General features: G+C 41.0%; 2 protein-coding genes across 2 annotated transcripts in view; one reads left to right on the plus strand and one right to left on the minus strand.

Moving 5' to 3' along the window:
• Positions 1-479: 479 nt before the first annotated feature.
• EIF3M (eukaryotic translation initiation factor 3 subunit M) lies at positions 480-14,007 on the plus strand. The gene is made up of 11 exons (XM_052692476.1): positions 480-615; positions 1,280-1,412; positions 1,982-2,120; positions 2,536-2,659; positions 3,182-3,276; positions 7,619-7,702; positions 9,001-9,100; positions 9,568-9,649; positions 12,632-12,775; positions 13,264-13,324; positions 13,743-14,007. The coding sequence occupies exons 1-11, from the start codon at positions 574-576 to the stop codon at positions 13,861-13,863; spliced, it is 1,125 nt and encodes a 374-aa protein (XP_052548436.1). The 5' UTR covers positions 480-573; the 3' UTR covers positions 13,864-14,007.
• Positions 14,008-14,125: 118 nt separating this feature from the next.
• Positions 14,126-18,798, minus strand: part of CCDC73 (coiled-coil domain containing 73) — a 44,520-nt gene continuing 39,847 nt past the window's right edge. The window contains exons 18-19 of the mRNA XM_052695460.1: positions 17,404-17,537; positions 14,126-14,826 (exon numbers count right to left, since the gene is read on the minus strand). Of these exons, the coding sequence (XP_052551420.1) occupies positions 14,614-14,826; positions 17,404-17,537 (347 nt within the window). The 3' untranslated portion in view covers positions 14,126-14,613. The remainder of the gene's footprint in view (positions 14,827-17,403; positions 17,538-18,798) is intronic.

Below are 18,798 nucleotides of genomic sequence, written 5' to 3' on the forward strand. Positions count from 1 at the left end.
GATGCTAGCACTGCTGTGGTGTTCAGACTCCATAAGTAGGTCTGGCTGCTACGTGCTCAGGTTTGCAGGTGGGAGAGGGGCGGGGGGCTGTATGCAGCACCATTACCGCCTGAGGGAATTAAGTTTACAGGATGCTTTTATCTCTGCAAGTCACGATGGGTACGATTAGCAGTAAGAACAATTAATTCTGCCGTTAGCGATAAAAGGTTGGAGCCACCGGTGCTTTAAACATTTCAGATGAAACGTACAGCTCTTCCCAGCTACCTCCCAACTCGCACCTTCGCAGCCGCCGCCTCAGAGCCCTTCAGCACCAACGGCCGCGAGCTGCGGCGCGAGGCGCGGGCGGGAAAGCGGGGTGGGAAAGTGGGGCACGAGCCGAGCGCGCGCCGCGAAGGGGGCGCCAGGTGAGGGCGTGGCGCGCGGCCCCCATTCACCCCCGCCCTCCCGGCACCCCCCACGCGCCTCTCCCCTCCCCGAGGAAGCGGAAGTGGGTGTCTCGCGGCACCGGAAGCCGCTCCGTCTTTCCGGTGCGGCGGCGTGCTCGGGCCGGCCGCGGCAGCCTGTGCTGCAGTCATGAGCGTCCCCGCGTTCATCGACATCACGGAAGAGGACCAGGTCCGCTGTCGGGGGGTGGCCCGGTGGAACTGCTGGCAGGCGCGGGGCAGGCGAGAGGGGAGCGAGAAGCGGGAGGGCAGCCGTTTGCCCGCGGCGGGCCCCTCCGCCGTAGGAGCCGGGCCTCAGGCTGGGAGGCGGCTCCGGCCCTGGGAGGCCCTGTCGTGCCGGGGTTGCCGCGCTCCTCGCCCAGCGGCGCAGCTCGGGTGGGAAGAAGCGCGTTAAAGAAAGCCCGGGTCCGGAGAGAGGCCTGGTCTTGGCGCTGCCTCTTGAGGAGCTGCCACCTCCCTCATGCTTTGCTCTGTGGTCTCTTCTGTAGTGCTTTGTTATGAAGTGATAACTACTTCAGTACTAAAGCAGTACGTGTCACGGGCTTCGCCTGTTTTTGTCTTTGACTGCACTCTGTAGTAGTGGCACGTACCCACTGTGAGAAAGCTCAGCAGTGAGGTGATGCTCTCAGTTCCTGCCTCACACTGAACTGGTGTTCGGGTTATATGCTGTTGTTGGGGAGAGGGCGTGCTATGGGATACTGGGTGATGCCAAACAAGGTCAGCTGCTGCGTGAGCAGCAGGGGAGGAGAAATGATTGTGGAAGAAAAATCTGTAAGAAATTCTGTTACTTTAACATCGCTGTTCACAAACCGACTGTTTTGGGTGTTTCTTTTAAGGCTGCAGAACTTCGAGCTTACCTGAAGTCCAAGGGAGCTGAAATCTCTGAAGAAAACTCTGAAGGGGGACTTCACGTTGACTTGGCACAGATCATTGAAGTTTGTGATGTGTGCCTGAAAGAGGATGACAAAGGTTTGTCACTTCAAGTGTCGCCAGTTCTGCTAAACATACCGCAATTCATGTTTTCAAATGAGTAACCATGAGCAGAGTTTAGAGCTGTGTTGCATTGCTTGCATGTTAACACATGCGTATTTGTGAAACTGCAGGTACTTCCAGCAAGGCCATGTGAAATTTGCATTTGCTCTGCCCCTCCCTTCTTCAAATGTCTGCTGCCCTTTGAAGGAGTCAGCAGTGGAGCGAGGCTGTGCTTGTTATGAAGGCACCTGAGTTGTATATGAAACCAGTTTTCCCTCTGAGAGTTATTTGATAAAGACTCAGGGCTAGTTAATGTTTCTGGTGACAGATCAAACAGGTAGCAAAACAGTCAAGACTAAACGTCTGCGACCAGGAGACTAGAAGACCACGTTGAGCCAAATCTCTTGTATATTCTGAAGAAAACATTGGCAATGTTGGCGTTTTATCTTTTGCAGTATTTTGCAAAATGGGTATGCACAGCAGAAGTGACTGCAGCACCAAATAGCTGCTACTGATGATGAGGGTTGCTGGCAATTCTAAACAGCTGCATATTTTGTTCTGTGCAGATGTTGAGAGTGTCATGAACAGCGTAGTGTCTTTGCTTCTGATCCTGGAACCCGACAAACAAGAAGCACTGATTGAAAGTCTGTGTGAGAAGTTAGTGAAATTTCGGGAAGGAGAGCGCCCGTCCCTCAGGCTGCAGCTGTAAGTATTTCACAGAGAAAGGTGAAGCAGTGCTATCTTGCAGAGTGAGTGCATTATTTTGTGCATCTCTCTAAATCAAAGCATAAGATGTCGGATTAAGATTTGTCTGTTGGAGGGAAAAATGTAAAAAAAAAAAAAAAAAAAAAAAAACAACCTGAATACTACTCATCATAAAATCAATTACTTTTATACATTCTTTGCTAAGTATTGTGAACTTAAAAATGCACAGAGCTTTTGGCTTCTCTGCTGGAACCTGTTATAAAACTGAACACTGTTACAATTCAGCATGGACTTATGGTGCTACCAGGTGCTTTGTACAAGCAGACGTGTGACTGGAAACGTTGATACGCATTCCTTTTTTCCTAAATGCTTTCCTAAGCCTTTTTAACTCAGTTTTTTGTTGTTTGTGGTTTAGACTGAGCAATCTCTTCCATGGTATGGATAAGAACACTCCTGTGAGATACACAGTGTACTGCAGCCTTCTTAAAGTGGCTTCATCATGTGGTGCCATCCAGTACATTCCAACTGAATTAGATCAGGTAATTACTGTGGTGCTGCAGGTGGTGGCCTCTGTATTAACCGCACTGCATTTCACTAAGTATTACTCGGAGTTGACACAGGTCTTCTCTTCCTGCTAAAAATTGCTAGAGCCTATGAAATAGAAATGTAGAACACAAAACTTTTTACCTTTTAAAGGTCTACATGTGGAATCTAGATTGAGCTGCCATTTATTTTTTGTCTCTGCTTCTGCCCGTAGTTCCATGGGTGTTTCTTGCGATACAGCGACAGCGAGGAGCTTAGATCAGGAACTGGGGACATGGTGTTCCATGTTCTGGAATCACAGTGTAATGGAATTTCTTGTCCTTAAGGAGTAACACAGAGAATGCAGACTTCTTGTGGTGAAACTTCTCCATTGTACATGGGGAGCCTGCTAGTCAGAGGATGCAGAGGATGGATCTCTGTGAAAGATTCTTTTGAATCCTTTTCTGCTTGAGAGTCAATAACTACAGTTTTGTTTTAGCTTTTTTCCAGTGCTTCCTTTTCACTTGTATTTTACTTAGGTCCGAAAATGGATTTCTGACTGGAACCTCAGCACAGACAAAAAGCACACTCTTCTAAGGCTGCTGTATGATGTCCTCGTAGACTGCAAAAAGAGGTATAAAAAACAAGGAATAGATCACTGCATTGTACATTGATGTATTGCAAGTCATATTAGGAGAACTATTTCTCATGGCACTTTTAATCTGAACTAATAATTCAGTCCACATATACCTGTTGCTTTCTCTTTTGTTTTAAGCAGTCTTCCATTAAACCGTTTCTTAGAGAATATTAATTAGTAGCGAATCAGCTACAGACTCCCGAAATAAAACTATTCCTTTTTGTAAATGTTAATCTTCAAGCATGGTAGTGTTATGCCAGGTTTATTAGGCATCAGTTTAATTGCACTTTTGACGTGTTGGTGCATGGCAGTGCTGTCTCTTTTAATGACTTTGGGAGGCTTATCAATCACAGTTAACGGAATCAGTCTTCTAATATAAACATTACCTTTAAGACAAAGATTTCTAGCAGTCATCAAAATGAATGTCTGCAGAATACCTGCTTGACTATTTTAAATCATTATCCTGGATCGTAAGAGGCATCTTTGATCTAACAAACTTGGCAGACCAGTGTGTTCTGGCATGTAAAGCAATGCCGTCTGTACCGTGCCTGTAAATTAGTGTAAATCTTAACTGAGAGTTGTCATCAATTAATCTTGGATACGTGATAGGGTGATTAGAATGCATTGGCCAGGGCTGTTGATACGGGCTGAAGTGGTTGCAGCGTGTATTCCACAACTGTATCGGCCTGTCTAAACTGTCCCTGCTGCGGGTTGTGGCAGGAGGGAGAGCAGCATTTCCTGTATGTGCGTGACACTGTACTGCTGCAGAAGGAAGAGCTTCTTCCCCCATCCGTTTGTGTGCACATGCTGCTGCAGGCACTTGTGCAGCTGTACAGTGGATTGGATGGGGAGGTGACCTTTCTGCGGAAGAAAGGCAGGTGTGGAGCTGTCACAGTAGGAGGAGAGTTTTTTCTGGCAGGAGAGTTAGCTTATTCTGGCCTCGTGCAACTGTAGCCTGCAAACGCTGTGTCAGCAGAGCAGGATCATTTTTACTGAATCTCCATTTAGGGGTGATTAATCCTCATGGAGTTGTTACTCTGAGCTGCAACATGAAGGCAATTTCCTGTCATTAACGTTAAAATGCTTTTGCATTGATGATGCTTCATAACAGATTTAAACTGGTCAAAATCATTGCAAAAATGTTAATCGGTCTTCATATACAACATAGCACTTCTGTTTTACAGTATTACACTCATAAGCTGTAATGCTCTTACTCCTGAAATATTTCTCATCCTATTGATTTATTCAGAGGTTTTAATTAGCTCTTCCCATATTTCATAGCGAATTATGTTTTAACTAGTTTTACTATCAAAATATGTGAATTAAACTTCTAGCTTTTGTTCTCAGTGCTACAGTAAGCTTACTGCCAAGGTTATTCAGCAGTTAGCTGCCCAGTTTCAGAAAAAAATGACATTTTTGCTTACCAGTAATATTTTTTAAGTGAGGCATTAAAAACTTCTACAAACTCTGTAATATATTACTTCTGCACTCAGTGTCCTTTCCATCTGTTGCAGTGAGCTTTGCAGTGAGTAGAGCAATTTTTCAGAGCACTTACACTCTTCTCCAGGAAAGAAAACAAGAAGTGACCCCAGCACCTTTGACCTGGTTCACTCTCCTGGATCAGTGGGCAGTATTTGCAATCGTATGGGAAACGCACAGCAGCATTCCAGCTGTAGCACACAGGAATGCTGCTCGGTGCAGCGGTATGGGAAGATAAGTGGGAACTGAAAAATAAGCAGTAAAAATCATACCTCAGTTACTTTGTTGATTTATGATCAAGGAGAAAAAAAACGTTGAAAGGAATGGAATCTTGGTCCTTTGGCTTTTCTGTTTTAACTTCAGTTCACGTGGCAGAAGAGATGGCTTTCCCCAGCGATCTTGGTAGCAAACAGCTCCTGAAAAGCTTGTTTTACTGAATCTTTTCCATCCCTGCTGGAAGTTTCTTTTTTTCTGATGATCAGAATTGCCTTGAGCTCTTTGAAGAGGCACTCTTATCTTTCCATCGATCGGATAAAGAAAAATCGGTAGCGGCAGCTGGAAAATTGACAGCTGGTGTCGTGTGTTTCTGGGTTCTTGTATTTGGCAAATGAACTTTGCCAGAGGTTAGTTACTTTCTCTGCTGCTTATGATTGATCCTTGCCATAAAGGTTCTATGGTAGTTTTCTGTGTCAGCTTGCTTAACGTTCAGCACTTGCCTAGCTGTGTTGGTATGAAACTGCAAGGTAATACAACCTGTTTTCTTTTCCAGTTATAGGTGAAGTTTTGCAGGCAGGCATGTCTTGTTTGCAGCCTAAGAGTTGTGTTCTCCTACAAGGCCCTGAATTTCATGCCAGGCTCCAGCCTGATGTAGCTTAGAGTTTTAGCAGTAACCTTTGGCAAAATGGTGACCTGTCTTAGAGCTTTAAACACCGTGATGTGTAGTAGTGGTGTGATGCTGAATAGAATCAGATGAAGGAATAAAAGGAGTAGAATGATCCTGACGTATTTGTTGAGACTCAGAAGAGTTTCACACAGGAAGCTTGGGAGCGGAGACCAGGCAGGGGATGTGAGCCCAGCGAGGTGGTGGGTGATGCATTTCAGCAGTGGCGACAGCAGTGTGAAAGACAAGCCATGTTCTGGTCAGCTATGCAGGTTTTTATGAGTGCAGCGTGCAGGCTCTTGTTCACCTCTGGCAAAAATGCATAGCAAATGGCAGTGATTGTGCTGAAAGTTGTGTTTTGTAGCTGGGAATTTGGTCTATTAGACAGTGTTACTGTGCTCTTTGTAGTTTTCATGGAAATAAATAGGAGGGATTCGTTTTGAAGCCTTTGTATGTGCAAAGCTGTCTAAATTTGTTTCATTTCTCTGTTACGTGGCTATCTGTTCTTCTGCACACCAGTATCAGGTGCCATGCCAAAGCATAGGCTGACCTCTTGAATTAGAGATAATGCCTTCTTCCCGTGATGTCTGAGTATTTGCACTGCACATCTGTGAGAGCTGGGAGCACAAAACATCGGTGGTATCTTTGGGAGCACAAAACTTCACTCTACAGAGAAGCTGTCAAATAGCAATTTTATGAGTTTTATGATAAATACCCTTATAAAGGTAGTCCTGTGCGACCTGCTGTAGGGTACCTGCTTTGGCAGGGGGTTGGACTCGATGATCTCTGGAGGTCGACTGGAATGCTGTTAAATTTCTTCACAGGGGGAAATTCCCTGTATCTGCAATTGAAGCACTTTGAAGGAAGAATGTAGCTTTGCATTGTAGCTCAGAGAGAACAGCATCCTTCCTTCCTGTGCCCTCAGGAAGTACTGCACGAAGGGGATCCCAAGGATACCTGCACCAAAGCAGTTGCCAGACTGTATGAATGCATGGGGAATTTCTGCAGAGCTCCTGTTCTTGTTACCAGGTGTTGGTTGTATCTGCACCCAGACCCTACTGTGTCCATATTAAGTACTAAGGAGGCATCAATGAAGTCTGTTATCTGTCTGGACAAAGTATCGCAGCTACTATCTTTGTAGTTAATGAGGATCCCATAAGAAATAGGATGATGCTTTTTGTGTTTTGTTTTATTGCTGAAGACTTTGTAAAGAAGTATCAGAAGTTGCTGGCCTCAGTAGTGGTGAGAACTCACGCATAAAAATAAATAAAAATTAATTGAAAGGACGCAGTCTCTTTCTTATCTGTCTTGGAATGGTTCGCAGTAACACTGAGGAGCTGTTTAAAAAAATCATCTGGGTAGACAAGGCTCAGAGTTTACTCCTTTTTCTCAGAATGAATGCTTTTTTTCCCCAGAAGCTGTCTGTCAGCACAGCGTTGGGAGCTGCTTGCTTCATGGCAGCCTGAGTTGCTTGGATTGCTGGCCACTTAACTGCATCAGTGAAACGAGCAGCTCTCACTCTGAGTACTTGGAGACAATCTGTGAAAGAAGAAAAGGGAGCTTTTACGCAGCTATTTTTCTGACCATAAATATTGTTGAAGATATGCCGTCTTACATTTGAAATAAACTTTGCAGTGCTACTTATTCTGCAATGATTAAATCCAGATGTGCATAAGAGGAGCGTTCTAGTGAACCATATAAAGCTGTTCCTAGCTCAGAAAGCTTTTTCCATAACCAGCAGGTAATTTATCAATTTAAGAGAATGAAATGAAGGGTGAAGATAAACATTTTGTAGAACAAGAATTGAAAGAATACATCTAGTTAATTTGTTCTTTCCACTAGAATTAAAATAGATCATCTACATCTTTTCAAGTGTAATTTAACTTGACCTGCAACATCATGACGGAATTATTTAAATATTTGAGTGTTTTGGAAGTAGTTTTTCAGCAGTCCTAAGGTGACTTTGTTTTTCTTCTCCAGCGATACCGCAGCAAAAGTAATGGTGGAACTGCTGGGGAGTTACACAGAGGACAACGCTTCCCAGGCTAGAGTTGATGCTCACAGGTAATGCTGCCTTCCTGGCTTCCTCACAAGTTTTTACTGTATTGCAGTATCGTGTCAATGGCCTCGTGTGAAAGAGGATGGAATGGCCTTGTCGGCAGGGGCCTTTTTTCTGTGGCACTGCTGGCCTGATGAAGAGTTTGCAGCCTATGGTAGGTTTGGGTGTTTCTAGGTTCACTCCACAGTGCAAGCACTCAGGAATAGTGCTGCTCACTGCTGAACTTTTGTAAAATAGGTGGTTTACATCAGGTATCTCAAAGTATCCAAAGTTGAATTGGCGTCCTGGGTTTCAGATTTTTTTTTATTTTTTTTAACTTGCTGGTTATTTGAATCTTTAACTTAAACGTTCTTTTCAGATAGCACTTCCTATTGAAATTATTGCTCTCTTTTCTAGGAGCAAATGCTAAGAATATGAGAAAAAAATAAAAATACTCTGTGGATATGCTGGAAGTCAAATTGGTTCTTAACAGTGTGTTTTCCCAAAGGCAAAATTCTGCATTCTGCCTGCCACTGCTCTGACCAACGCAGGGTTTTAATGAGTTACATAGATCTGCTGTGTGTGAAATAGCTTGTACGTAAGTTTGCAGAAAAATCAGGGCTCGTTTTGAAAATTAAAACATCTGTGCATAAGAAAATGAAAACCTCAGTGAGCACCATGGAGGCCTTTCGGGTCTCAGAGAACGTTCCTCCTTAGAGCTGACCGCACTGCTGAGTCCAGGCAGACTTGAGGTTCTTCTGGGCGTGCATTGCATGGCAGGGTCGTGGTGTAGGCCATCAGCACTGCTGTAGCACTAACAGCCTTCTGATGTGCTGTCGAGCAAATGCTTTCATCTAGAGTTCTAGAAACACTTTAGGACTGTTTATAGTCTGGAGCTGCAACTGATAAATCATAGGTCTTGCAGTGTTTGGTATTGAGGTTTTCTCTGCTTTATGTCACATGTTCAAGTATAATTAATCTTCCTAAACGACTTAATTCTATGAAATTTTAGGAGGACAGTAAAAACACCACGAGGAATGAAGGTTTGGCTGTAATAAATGTACAGTTGGATACGGTAGGTTCATCTGTAGTCCTACCACCTGGCGAACTTTAACTGTGATGTGGGGCAGAGTACTGAGCGTTTGCTCTCTTGTTTTTTTCCAACTGTGAAGCAAAGATTAAAGTTACTTAGGAATGTGACATGCCTCATATTTAAGCGTAGTTGACAACCCTGGAATATCTCCTGGAAAGCAAAGAAAAACAAATGGAGTTGCATTTAAAATGTGTATTGCTGTGCAAGTAATTATCGTTCTTTTCTAATTAGATGTATTGTACGAGCACTGAAAGATCCAAATACCTTTCTCTTTGACCATCTTCTCGCCTTGAAACCAGTCAAATTTTTGGAGGGCGAACTTATTCATGATGTGAGTAGCTTTCTTTTTAGCAAGCTGGTTTAATGTCTTAGGAAGCCCTTGCTTCGTTAGTGTCTGTGGAAATTCATTGGAAGAGTGGTCTGCGTCATTAATCTCGAGTTGCAATGTACTATTGTTTAAAAAATGTTCTTAGAATCAGAAAATTAAAATGTTACGTGTAAGACGTGTAATAGAAAGCTTCCCTTCAGAAGCTTTGGAAGATGAGTTACAAGTTGCACCTTCACCATGAATTCTTTTGGCAAAACTGTCTTTCTGATCTGAGAAAATAAGCACAGCACAGATTGCCCTTGGCTTTCAGTAGGAGACTTTCGAAGAAGTGCAGCTTTTATTGTTATGGGGGTTGTTTATTTGTTGGTTTTTTCCCAGTTCAGTAGTGTTTACGGTGTTTTGTGTGTCTGTGCATTCTCCAAAGAGGGAAAATCTTTAAACTGTTCTTACATTTGTTTTCCATCTTCTAGCTTTTGACAATTTTTGTAAGCGCTAAGCTAGTATCCTATGTCAAGTTTTATCAGAACAACAAAGACTTCATTGACTCCCTGGGTAAGTTTTCAAGTCGTTGTATTTCTGACATAGCTTAGATTATAGAACCTGCAGAGGACTTCAGTTCCAACCCAAATATCAAAGACAGAATTTTAATAGTGACTTTTTTTTTTTTCCTAAACAGTGGATCAGACTGTAACCTCTCAGACTAAGTGTGGTTTGTTAGATATGCTAGAACAAGCTGTTTTGGGGGTTCCAAATAGAATCTGTTCTTCTCCACTTCATTCCCTTAAGCCCTTCGGGAGGGAATATTTACTGCATTGGTACGTCAGGCTGGCTCGGAGATGACAACTCCAACAAGCGAGACAGCAGCTTGTGTAAATCTCTTAACAGTGTTTTTTTAATGATCAGTAACTTTATAACAGCAAATAGCTCAGATAGTTGCCCTGAACTGCAAGGTAAGAGATGCAGGCAGTGTGCTGTGTGCGCGTGTGCTGCTGCGTTAGACCTGGCAAGTCACAGTCTGTCCCAGTTAATTTGTTTCATCACATGGAGCGATGTGATGGAATGTTAATGTCAGCACCCTCTTTATTTACACACTGTGGAAAAAAGGAGTAGTAATTAACACTGTGACACTCCCCCGTTGATGTGTAATTGACTGTTTCAAAGGAGCACTGGTTCATAAGCTATTGCGTGCATTAAAATTACGTTTTTTATATTCCAGCTTTTTAGGACAGGGGTCAGTGACAATGCAGAAATTGCTCAATGATGCAGATTTTTTTATTACTGCATTAAGGTTTTGACATATTAGTAATGAATAAATGTTTCCATAAAATCTGATTTTTTTTTTTTATAACTTTGATTTTGAAATGACACTTGAACACGAAGTGAATGCATTTGAATAAAGGCATGGTTTTGCTAAAGCTGAGTTTAGTGCAGCCTTTTAACATATGCATTATTTTGTTTAATGGAGTGTGGTATAATTCTGGGAATAATTACCCTCAAAGCTTAAAAGTGCTGGTACTCTGAGTATTAAAATAATAGTTTTGTTCTTTTTTTTGAAGATAAAAATTAGCAGCAAGTTTTCAGTAGTTTGTACATGTGCACAGGATAACATTATCGCTTGTCTCTCTATCTAAACATTCACTGTGTGGACATTTTATACTTCTCTTTCTAAGGGGAGAGATTTTTTTATATAGCAGTTACTTTTATGTGTTGGAAAGGTTTATCAGTTTGGTACTCGCCCGTGGAACTATTTGCTTAAAATGCAGCTGTGCTTATATCTGTACATCATACAACAGTCAGCATTTATTTTGCTTTGCCTTCCTGTATCTACGTTTAACTGTGAGTATAAGGTCTCCTTATTTTCAATATGTCTGGTATTCAGGTGATCTAGCAAAACCCTTCAATATCTGTTTTGAAAAACCACCTTCCGCCTTGCCTTGATTTCTCACCTTCTTTGTGGTGCACTCAGGAAATTCTGAATGCCTTTCAGCTATGGCTGAGGTAGAGATTCTGAAGCAGTTCCAACTGCAATGCTTGGAACTTGGTCTACTTCTTTCAGCTGTGCTTTCTGAAGAGCAGTGGCAGGTCAGTGCAGAGCACAGTATGATTGTTTGAGGAGGCATTCAGCACTGCTCTAAAACATCCAGATCTGTTCCCCAAAACACGTGTGTTTAATCATTCTCTTTCTCTCTCTCCCAATTCTCTCAAGTGTTGGGCTTCAAATAAAGAAGGATGTTGTTAATTTCAGAGCTGTTGCAAAATCAGCTTTATTTGGGTCAGAGCCAGTTAAGACTGGTCCACAAAAGCTGTGCAGTGAAGGCTCCTACAGGTGGCTTCAGTTGGTTACAATTTGTTGTTTTATTAATGCTGACAACTTAGGCCAGCAGTAGCATTGTCTGTGTCAACTGAGTCGCCCTAACATGTCCACATTTAATCTGGTATTATCAGCAGCCTTTTTCAGAAAGTTAATCAGCATCTCATTTGCATTTGTTAATTAGGGTTAATGTGTGCTAATTGATTTTTTGATGCTTGTAGATTTCCATTAAACTCAGGTATATTTTCTGATGCTCCTCATTCGTATGAGTTATAGTGATCACGTTTTTGTTGAATTGGTGCCAAATAGGGAGCCTGCATCATAATTACAGCTAATTAACACAACATGATGTCCTCTACTAATGTGCTTTCCTATTAGAGTACAGATGTTATAAATTCCAAACTTAAATATTTAGTGAAGCCGTGTGGATGCTTATAATGTCACTCCAAAACCAAATGATTGCTGCTCATTTAAAGGAACCTCCAGTGAAGCCTGGTGCCATGGAGAACTTGATAAAGAAAGGCCTTGGCTCATCCAAGGGCAGCTCTGTTCGCCTGCAGAGAGAGAGAACTCAGCTTTACCTGTGCAAGCCCAGGGTTCTGTTCTTAGAGTTGCCATTCATACTACCTTGCAAAAGGTAGTATGAACACATCTTGGCACCTGTTTACATGCTCTTGCAGAGCACTTTCTTTTTTAGATAGTAGAAGCAGTGAACATGCATGTAACTCAGTGCTTTTATAATAAGCAGCTACTCAGGACACGTGTTTAGGGGACAGAAATGTTACGCTGCTGAGCCATGACAGTCTTTTAAAGTACATACATGTGAACGAGCAGTGAGGCTGGAGGAAGGCTTTGACATCACCAGGTATTTTTCTTGCAGTGCACTGCTATGCTTCCTGATGATCCAACTGAAAACATCACCTGTGCCCTTACAGCCCAAGTTCTGATGATGTCCTCAGTGGTTCAAAAAACTCTGCACTCTCTTCCTTTTGGAAATTCATTTTACTGATGATTGGGTCTTGGTGAATTCATGAGTAAAGTAGGTGCTTTAGCAAAGAGGATGCAGGAATAAATATTACCTCAAAAAACACTGATAAAGCCAGGTAGAATGTTTTCACTATGTGAAATTCTAAATTATTGGAAGAATATGTAGTAAAAACCATGAAAAGTAAACTAGGTATTCTTGAATTAATATCCATAAACCGTCAATACTTTTCACACAGGCTTGTTGCATGAACAGAATATGGCAAAAATGAGGCTACTTACTTTCATGGGCATGGCTGTAGAGAATAAAGAAATATCATTTGACACAATGCAACAGGAACTTCAGATTGGAGCTGATGATGTAGAAGCATTTGTCATTGATGGTAAGAGCTGTACCAAGTACTTTATACAGTGCTAATGAACTGTACCCTATATAGTCTTCTGAGCTAACATTAAACATTGAGAGAAGTGTTCAATTCTATTCCAGTATAGATGTATCTGTAAAACTTTTGTGCTTGAATGTATGACTTTGAAAGAGTTACTTTCTTAGTCATGGGAAATATATTTCAAATAATTCTGTCTAATAAATTGTTTACAGGTTTGTCACCTGGTGTTGTTTGCTGTCATTAAAACTATTGGTTTGTAGGAGTATTTATTATTATTTTTATAAGTTTCTTGAATAGTTCAGTTTGACATCAATAAGAGCAAGATGCATCCATCTTATAACATCATTTTGCATTTCTGCCTATTGAATTGTTAAAGCTGGCAGCAAAACAGTGTTAGGTGAACTACTGTTTTATAGGAGGCTTTATGCAACGTGACATCACCCTATCTTGAAAATAGGGCTTAAAACAGCATTTCTTTTTTGCAGCTGTAAAGACAAAGATGGTATACTGCAAAATAGATCAGACACAGAGGAAAGTAGTTGTCAGGTAAGACTTAATTCTTCGTAGCATTTTGTAGAACTTAGTGTGTTCTAATTATTTCACTTACAGTTGTAGAATATTTTAACTAGAGGCAAGGTATTGTTCCTAGCACTTGGTGATAGTTAAGTAGTTGCTATTTATCATAATTTTATTAAAGCTCAGACTGAATGTGATTAGCTTATTTAATGAAAGAGTCCTATTTTCCAGCACATTTCATTTAATGACCTAATAGTGACAAGAATACTAATGACTAGCGTTGCTTTAAATATTTGGGAAGGCTACAGAATTCTGTAACTGGTGAAGTGCAGCTTCTTACAGAAAATAAAAACTTCCCTGCTCACGTGTGAGATTTAAGTAATGCTGTAAAAAATTGCTAGGCGAGTATTACATCTAATAATCACCTGATCTTGTTTTACTTCTCTAGTCACAGCACACATCGGACTTTTGGAAAGCAGCAGTGGCAGCAATTGTATGATACTCTAAACACCTGGAAACAAAATTTGAATCAAGTCAAAAACAGTCTTCTCAGTCTCTCAGACACCTAAAGCATAACCTAGAATCGTCTTGCAATAGATACATTTTATTCGAAACCTTGACCACGCGTGAATGTTTCCAAAATGTATACAATTGGTTTGAAGAAGATGAGTATTCTAAAGTGGAACAGAAAAGCAATAAAATGTGGGAAGATCTCATGTTGATTTTCTTTTATAATTAGAAATAACTGACAGTAGCAGTACCCTGTTTCTTTTGTTCTTGTTATTTATTTAGGTTTCTCGTATGAAGATTGCTGTTTGACAAGAGGTAGGAGCGGGAGGGAGGTGAGGAAAGTGATGGTGTAAGTAACTGAAGTGAGAGGTTACTGTTATCCTGGAGGAGGAGGAACATGAACCAGAAGTGAGACTTTGTAAGTCATACCCCAGTTTGAGTGGGGAAAGAGGCATTGTTTTCACAGAACCTACTACAGCAAACCTTAAGTGGCACGAGTCCATAAGAACAATTATGCTTTGCAGCAGTGTTCAAAAACAGAGCAGACTGTCAACACAGACTAGAAGATCTGGGCACTGGTTTAACACTGCGTAAAGTCTCATTACAACATCTAACTTGTGAACTTTTAACTTCAGGCCAAATTCATAACAACTTGCTTGCATTTGATTGTAGAAACAGATTAATTAGAGTTGCATCTATTTTTAAACAAACAGTGTTTAGCCTGTAGTAAGCGTGGAAGTACATGAATATACACTACATAGGAATAGCTCTACCAACTTGGCTTATAGAAGTGGTTTATCCATCTCCTACTACTGCTTTTTACTGTCTTCATATTTTCTTTTTCTTGATGAGCAAAGCCCTTCCAAATTGATGAATTTCTCAATTTCTTCTGTTTGATTTTGTACAGTGGAATTATGAGTAGGACATCTGTCCTCCTCTCCCAGCGTTCTTCCACTTTGTGCTGGAGTTACAGTCACGGGAGATGACTTCTGCTCATTCAAAGCAGTAAATCCTTCTTTCACCTGTCGGGAAAAGAAAAGAGTGATAGTTAAAAAATTCAGATACAGATGTTCAGATTGCTCCCAATGATGTGACATTAAGCACGCAGGGAAGTGTGAACAGGAAAATAAGTCAATTGGAAAGAATGTTTTATTTGAGATGCTTACTTCAGCTTGAAAATGGAAGACTTGATAAATTTGTAAACCTAACCTTCACAACAGGACTTGATGCAGAAGAGAAGGAATAAAAAAGACAAGCTTGCACTAGAATGCAGATTAGCAAAATAAATAGTTCAATTAAACAGTTTAATGTTGCAATTGACACTTCCAGTACTGTGCAATAATTTGATTAACTAAACCCAAAATCATGAGGTTTGTAGTGTTAACTCCCTCTGCTTAGCTTAGTAGGTGAGAAAACAAACATCACTAACTGAAGCAAGGTCTGTAAGCATTTGGCTTTGCATGTTAAAGACCTTTTTGTTCTCTGAATAGCTTTAATTACTGTTTCATATATATCCAAATCGAGCAACAAATCAGGGAAGCGGTTTTTTTGCTTGAACAATGAGCTTTCTCCACATAGCCCTATGCTTTGTGCCTCCTGGGGAGGCCAAGATGCTGCAGCAGCCACAAGCTCACAACAAAACGGGTTACATGGAGCCAGCACTGCAGTGGTTCTTGAGATCTCAATGTAACGTCCAGGAAGTTGCATGCTTCTATCTGACATGGATTGTGAGGTGAGGCCCTGTTGAGCCATTTTTGAACACTGGGTAACTGGCCTAACTGCTTGTAAGCCACAGTCTGAGGGCCTGTTTTCAGTTTAGCATAGATTTTTTTTTTTAAACAGACTGAAATTTAAATAGGGGTAATTTGTAGTGCATCAGTACTACATGCTGCTACATGGACTAATAATTAAAAGACTTTCCTTCTGCAGCATACAATCATTTCTTGAAGTTCAGAATACAAACAGTGCACATTATTCAATTTACCTATTGGAAAAAAAATGCTGCCTGTCAAATTAAAAATCCTCAGCATTTTCACAATGAAATACAAGTAAAGCAAGGCCTCTTACTGCCCACACTGTAAAACAGGGTAAGTTCTCTTTAGTACCACGGGGGGGACATGTATGAAAACACACTTATTTTAATTTTCTAAGTGCTGCGTTTTGGTTAAACGAGATTATCCAAGTGGAAGAAGGCATAAGTCTGTCCTGTTGTAAATGTGCAAGTTGGTCAAAACAACTAAACTGAGCAGAAAAAATAACTGCTGAGCCTCCTCTTAATCTCAGCAGCTTTTACACGTCAGTCATAAAAATGACAAATTTAAAGAAAGAAGGTATTAGAACAGCACCAGTACAAAAGGGAAGGAGTGGTCTGCAGTGTCCCAGGCTGAGACTTCATAGAGCAATTGCTTGGAAAATAATCTAAGGTCAAATCAGCAAGGCATGCTGTTCATGTCTATCTCAGCTTTTACTTAGCCTGCACATAGGGAGCTTTAATTTGGAGGTGATGTAGTAGTATAACCACCAGCAGACAGTGAAATACAGCTTTTTACTTGCTGTAAATTAGGCACTTTAGTCCACCTCTTTCCAGAATTCTCAGCTGAAAGTATAGAAGAATAAGCAGGGAAGAGCAAGAAGAGTGTTCTCATCAGTTCTTGGCTCCACCTCGATAAGAAAAAAAAGCAGGAGGCACAGTATCACCACCACATTTGGTATTCTGCAGAAAATCCACCTCATTCTCATGCTCAAGTATCGTTACATGAGGAAGGTTGAGTAATTTAATAACAGTAGTCTTAATTTCAGAGAACATGAATGCTAGTAGCACGTAGTAGTAAACGTGATTATGTTTAATAAAAATCAGCCAGTTTTGTCATGCTATGTCTGCATCCTGGTCTCAAATCTCATCCAGAAGAGACAGCCCAAACTGAGATGCTCCTCTAGAAGCTCTTCTGGAGAAGGAGGCCCATTGTAGTTGTAGATTATTCTATTGCTCTTGAATATGATTAGGATTTAACATGGATCTAAGAATGCAGTAGGAGGCATTGCTAGTATCACCCTGAACAAACCTGTCTTCCTGGAAAACAACAGCTTGCTTTTCTGTGGTCTGCTTTTACACACACATCTGGTATCATAACACTAAAACAGTAAGGCAGCTGAACACGTGGTATTCTGTCATTGCTGCATGGCATACACTGATGGGCTGTCGTTCATAGACTGGCTGAATTTCTAAGCCATTCACAGACTTTTTAAAAAAAATAAGATGTTCCTATCAAAGAAAGGAAACAATGTTTTTATACTTCTCCATGCTACTTTTTTTTTTAAAAAGAAAAATCTCTAGGTGATGATTTTTATTAAGGTACACAATGAACTACCCTCTTCTTCCCCTCCCAAACAGACTGGTTAGCATCTGTTTGATTCATACGCTGTGACTTTTTCCTGCTGCTTTCTATCAACCTTAATTGTGAAAAATGGTGCCTCGTTGCCCTTTTGATATTATTTTGGAGATTGACTCAGTCTTAAAGTATCCAGATGTGTACAGTTGTACAAATATCTGTGGAATTAGCTCACTGAGGTCTGGTCCGCAGTATTTTTAATTGACTTACATGTTCTGTGGGAAAAGAAGAATCATAAAAAGTCTTTGGCATAGCATTCCATTCTTCAGTAGGGTCTCCCTGGGGGTCCCGGTGGATACCAGAGGTATTCCAAGTGTCAGCGGCTCCGTTAGAACTGGTAGAACCTGATTGACGAAAAGGAAATGGTAACAACTGCAATTTAGTCTCCAGGCACTAATTGTCAAGTAACTAAATTTCTGGCTTACCTCTGATGTTAAAAAAAAATAATAATTTCTGTTTTAATCACTGAATCTCTGTTGCAGGCTTTTCCCTCATTTTTCTTTCAGATTCTTCTGCAAAGATGAGGTACTTTCCTATTCTAGTCAAAGATGTTTCGTGTCACTTTCACATATTAAGTTAACAATATGAAAACTGGGATTTATACAAAATATAAGCATTTTCGGTATGCTGACTGAATGTACATTTTATTAAACAGCACACCTCTAAAACTCACCTTCTGGTAATGATTACAAAGTATTTAATTACTGGCATCCTGACATAATATTGCAGGATGACTTGTAATAGGGACATTCCAAATACAAAGCTGTTTAGACAGACAACATCCTTAAAATAAGGAGTCTTTTCTTGTAAATAGATAATATTTCATGAGATCAGGCCATAGCTCTATGCTGAAGGTACAAAGCACAAACAAGTAGATAGACTGTAGCAGTGTAAGGCTGCAGTCCTGCAGTGGCTTTATGCACTGCTAGCAGCCTCCACTGAAGCCAACAGCAAACTACTTGCAGAATCAAAACAAGCATACTTCAAAATTACTTATAATGCAGTCACTGTTTTTTTTCTCAGCATAAATGCCTGTCAGTTACAGATATAATAGTAAAATCATTACTTTGCAGAAGCAAATAGGAGGAGAGTTCTCCAGGAAGGTTCTGCCCACTCTCAGTTAATTCCTCTACTCAGTGCAGTGTGGCTGCTGGAACAGAAACGTTGTATAAATAGCAGATTGCATTGTCGTTGGGCAGTAAAAGGAGCTCTCTCAAACAGGATTACTAAACCTCAGTGCTCAGTGTTTCATGTGGCTAGCTGTGCCTTGGTGAGGAAAAATAAAAGCAAACATAGGAACACATCCACGCTGATTCCACCCCTGGTTTGCCATTTGGGAAAATATTTGGAAAGAAGAACCACAGTAAGTCTTGGAAGTTGCAGTGCTGAGTGTACTGCAATGACTAATTCTTAGGTGCCCTGTCAGTAAGATTTTTCTGCTCTCCAAGAGACAGGCAAGCAGAAGTAGGGCCCTATATAAATTAGGCAGTACAATGAGAGGGAGAGGCAGATCTGGGACCCAACCCAAGATCTTCAGCTGTGAAGTTTTGCCAGAATTAAAGAGGCCTGGTGACTGTACTGGTCACTAGGTAACTCATTTGTGGA

This window comes from Tympanuchus pallidicinctus, unplaced genomic scaffold, assembly GCF_026119805.1.
Source record: "Tympanuchus pallidicinctus isolate F22 unplaced genomic scaffold, pur_lepc_1.0 scaffold3, whole genome shotgun sequence".
NCBI classification, from domain to species: domain Eukaryota; kingdom Metazoa; phylum Chordata; class Aves; order Galliformes; family Phasianidae; genus Tympanuchus; species Tympanuchus pallidicinctus.